Raw genomic sequence first — 4,010 nt, 5'->3', positions numbered from 1 at the left:
CAGTATATCCCTTGCATCGATATTGTTTTGTTTTTGGTAATTAAATAGACCACCAACATCAAAGTAGTATTACGTGGAAACCCAGTTGTTACTCATCTAATTAATTTTAGATTACGAGTTCTAAAACATATCAACCTCTTTGTATTCCCCACTTACCCAAGATTGCTTAAAGTTTAAGCACTTAAGTGGACTTTAAATTTTTTTTGGTACATTGCAATGACCTTTACAGTTTTAACAATCAGTCTCTTAATTTTGATTGTTCAATTTCGTTCTTTATGCATTTTGAACATAATGTAGATGGGCTAGGGGGCGTGTGAGTAAACCATTGGGATCTCGATCCTACAAATGTCTTTGCTCGTATCCGTCATCGAAAACGCACGTATTATAATTATAAATCGATTGCAGGAGGCAAAAAATTGTAGAAGATCCGAATCTAAAAGTTTATTTCCATAATATGGAAATTGAAGGCCATCATTGTTGATGGAGCTTGCTATATAGCCTATACACTACTACTAGTACAAGACAATTGTCCAATTAATCAAAGATTTTCCAAAAATTGCATGTATCCTCGGACTCAGGGGTAAAACGGGACAAATTAATAAGATGACAAGTCAGCTTCAACAAGTTAAAAAAATCGGGTGAATGTGGGAGCATATGCATTTAATTAAATGTTATTAATGCTTAGAAATTAGAATGTATGTATGTTTATTAAGGTGGGAAAATTAAATAGAGAAGAAAGAATTAAAAGCGACATTGATGAATGATGATGACACGTACATGCTAGGAGTAGGGGAATGGGGATGACGATAAGCTTGGGTTTGAAAACCAAAGGGGATGAGCTTGGCTTCCGTATTTTTCTCCAATTCAACCCTTAAAGAATCCCAATCAAAGATTTCTCTTTAAAATTAATTGAAGAAAGAAAAATAATTTAGATTTTTGGAAAATCATGGAGCTAATTAATTAATTAATGCAATATTACAAGAAGATATGTTTCCCATATATATATATATATTCGTCTCCTCCTGATCACGTAGCTCCCAAGGAAAGAAAATCAACAATTGAAAAAGAAAAAGAAAAAAGAAAAGAAGTATATTTGGTAAAATACTCCTACTACTAAGTAATCCAAGGTAATCGGGAGTGAGTGAGTGAGAGAGAGAGAGAGAGAGAGAGAGAGAAGGGGTGGTGGTGGACTGGTGGTGTCATTCAAATAAAAAGGGTTTCGGTATATTTATGGGAGTTGGAAGATTCTGAAGGAACGGAATAAGAGGCAAAGGGACAAGGAACGCGGAAGTGTCAGTCAATTTTCCAAAGAAGCAGTTAAAAGGACCCTTCCGATCCCTTCCCTTCCCTCGAGTCTTTCTCTCTTCTTAATTCCTCTTCTTTTCTTCTCCTTCTTCTTCTTCTTTGTTTACCAGTTCCTACGAACTTTCCCCTCAACATCTGATTATCTTCTACGTAGGATTTGGGAGAGCTAGCTGATTTCCTTACCTAGGTCTTCTAGGAAAAACAACAACAATCCTCCCCGGAAAAGGAAAAAATAAAAAAATAAATAAAATAAATAAAAGAAAAAAGAGAGTCGGTTGTCTTGTTAGCTAAGCTACCACTCTTGTTCCGAGTCTTTATATTGATTGCGGTGTAGCTAGTCGGTCTTTGCTTTTAGGTTTTCTGTGGTCTACCACTCTTTCCTCTGCTGTCTCAGGAGCTCATCATCAGGTATTAGAGAGAGAAATCAGCTGCCGGCCGGTGTACTTCTGCATATGATTAGCTTTGAGCTGATGGAGGAAAATCAGGAGAGTCAGATTTATGGTTGGGAGGAGTGCTCGAGGCCAAGGGTTATGGGTCCGACGACCATGGGGAACGGGAGTCTTTGCATCAAGCTCAAGATTCCAAAGGCTGAGTTTGTTGCTGCTGCCGAAGAAGAAGAAGAAGCTCCTTCAGCCGCAACCCCAATCGCAATCGCAAAAGACTGCTTCCCTCGCATCTGCAACATATGCGATAAAGGCTTTGCCTCTGGAAAAGCCCTCGGCGGTCATATGAGAATGCATGTCCAAGCCAGAAACAAGGAACTCCTTCAAAACAATCAAAACCCACTCGCTGCCGCCGATCATCGTCTTTCCCCTGCTCCACCCAAACCCATTAACGCAATCCTCGGCGAACCCACTTGCTGTGTTTGCGGAAAGAATTTCCCCACCATGAAGGCCTTGTTTGGCCACATGCGATCCCATCCTGGAAGGCCATGGAGAGGAATTCTGCCGCCTCCAACCGCCGACAAAAACAACGAAAGCTCATCCTCCTCCACACTCTCTGATGATCATCATCAGCATAAGATCGATTCTGCTGCTGCGGCGGTTGTTTTGCCAACCTCTCTGTTGGGCTTGGGCTGGAAGGTCACCGGTAAGAGAGGCCGGAGAAGCAACGCCTCGTCCACCAGCGGTTCAGGTTCAGGTTCAGGTTCAGATTCAGGTTCGGGTTCTGGTCTTTCCCGGAGTATGGAGGAGGAGATAGAAGAAGTTGTCTGTGAAGTACTCCTGACGCTGTCTAATGGCAATCCAAAGAAAAGACTATCTAATGACGACTGTGATGAGCCAATTAGGAATTCACCTTCGAAGAAGAAGAAGCAGCAGCAGCAGCTAAGGATTGTTGAAGCTGAAGCCGATCATACCGAAAGCATCCGTGAAGATCTATCCAAAAAGAAAGGAAAGGCTGTGCTAGAAAGTAGTGATCATAATCCACTGAATACCAAGTGGAAATTATGGGAGGATGATGAAGACTACCATGAAAGCAATATTGACAGTAATGCAGAGATATTTGAAGAGTTAGATCATAGACTGATCAAGTCTAACAACAGCGAGCTGGTTTCGGACAATGAAATATTGGGGAAGAAGATGAAGATGATGAGGAAGAAGAAGAGAAAGATTAAATTTGTAGAGTTGGAAGCACTGAAAGACGGTGGTGATCATCAGAAGCAGATTGCAGTGATACCCAATACAAATACGAATACAAATAATAATTATAGGTACACATGCTGCCTTTGCAATAAATCCTTCCCAACTCACCAAGCTCTTGGGGGTCACAAATCCAGCCACAACAAAATGAAGAACATCCAGAGTAGTAGTGTATCAGCTGAAGACGACTCAGCTGCGGAGGATTGTGGTGGACATTCTGCCAACCCCACTACCCAAGTGGATGAAGCAGCGGCCACTCACCAATGCAAGATTTGCGACAAGACCTTTCCAACGGGTCAGGCACTTGGCGGTCACAAGAGGTGTCACTGGACCGGCCCTCATCAAGTAACGTCTCCTGAAGAAGAAGAAGATCATCAACAAGTAGCTGCCGCCACCGCCACTCAGACTGGTCAAAGAGTAGTTATGGATTTTGATCTCAATGAGCTTCCGGCTGTTGAGGTGGAGGAAGGTATCGTCGATGATCTATAGCCTGAACATTATTGCTAGCTAGCTAGCTAGCCATGGTTAGTACTTGGATCATGATCAGTTAGCTAGCTAGTCAGTTCAAGTTCCATATCCGTGTTTGATCCATCTAGCTAGGAATAGAGCAGAGAGGTCAGTAGCTCGATCAATTTTTGGCTTCTGATATGTCAGTTTGTTCTTTTATCTTCTTCTGTTTTTTAGACGAAAATACACAGTTTGTGAGGAACCCTCTTGGTTCTTTCATGTTTTCTGTTTTCTGTGGTGGGTTAGCTCTTTAAAGTTTGTCGTTTTATGCTTATTTTCTTCATGTAAAGCACGATGGTCCAGGAGGGGGCTACCTCGCTTTTTTTGAAACATCCAAAAGGGCCTTCTGCCTTTCTTTAGGATGATGAAGTTGTAAAGAAGCTACATTACATTAATTTCGTTCTTTTAGGTCGTTATTTCCAATTGAATCTTCTCATCATTGATCATCTTTTCTTAATTTCTGCTCTCTAGCTCTGTACGTGCATCTCTCAATTTTTTTAGATTCAATATAATGTGGATTTCTGAGTGCCAAAAGGCATTCTAACTGTTGTGGAGGTT

At 41.3% G+C, this 4,010-nt stretch overlaps 1 protein-coding gene across 1 annotated transcript; it reads left to right on the top strand.

Annotated features, from left to right (window-relative positions):
• Window positions 1-1,775: 1,775 nt before the first annotated feature.
• Window positions 1,776-3,435, top strand: LOC132174632 (C2H2 type zinc finger transcription factor family). The gene is made up of 3 exons (XM_088514914.1): window positions 1,776-2,433; window positions 2,464-2,743; window positions 2,795-3,435. The coding sequence occupies exons 1-3, from the start codon at window positions 1,776-1,778 to the stop codon at window positions 3,432-3,434; spliced, it is 1,578 nt and encodes a 525-aa protein (XP_088371040.1). The 3' UTR covers window position 3,435.
• Window positions 3,436-4,010: the final 575 nt, after the last annotated feature.

The sequence above is a fragment of the Corylus avellana genome, chromosome 3 (assembly GCF_965113065.1).
Source record: "Corylus avellana chromosome 3, dhCorAvel1.hap1.2, whole genome shotgun sequence".
In the NCBI taxonomy this organism is placed as follows: Eukaryota; Viridiplantae; Streptophyta; class Magnoliopsida; order Fagales; family Betulaceae; genus Corylus; species Corylus avellana.
Note: the sequence above shows the minus strand (reverse complement) of the source record. Positions and strands in the feature narration are given on the sequence as shown.

What these genes read in the sequence shown, in the direction of transcription:
- LOC132174632 (XM_088514914.1), top strand. Translation starts at nt 1,776, where the DNA reads ATGGAGGAAAATCAGGAGAGTCAGATTTATGGTTGGGAGGAGTGCTCG. An exon ending in CAACGCCTCGTCCACCAGCG is followed by an intron (nt 2,434 to 2,463) that starts GTTCAGGTTCAG and finishes GTTCAGATTCAG; the next exon opens with GTTCGGGTTCTGGTCTTTCC. An exon ending in CATAATCCACTGAATACCAA is followed by an intron (nt 2,744 to 2,794) that starts GTGGAAATTATG and finishes CAATATTGACAG; the next exon opens with TAATGCAGAGATATTTGAAG.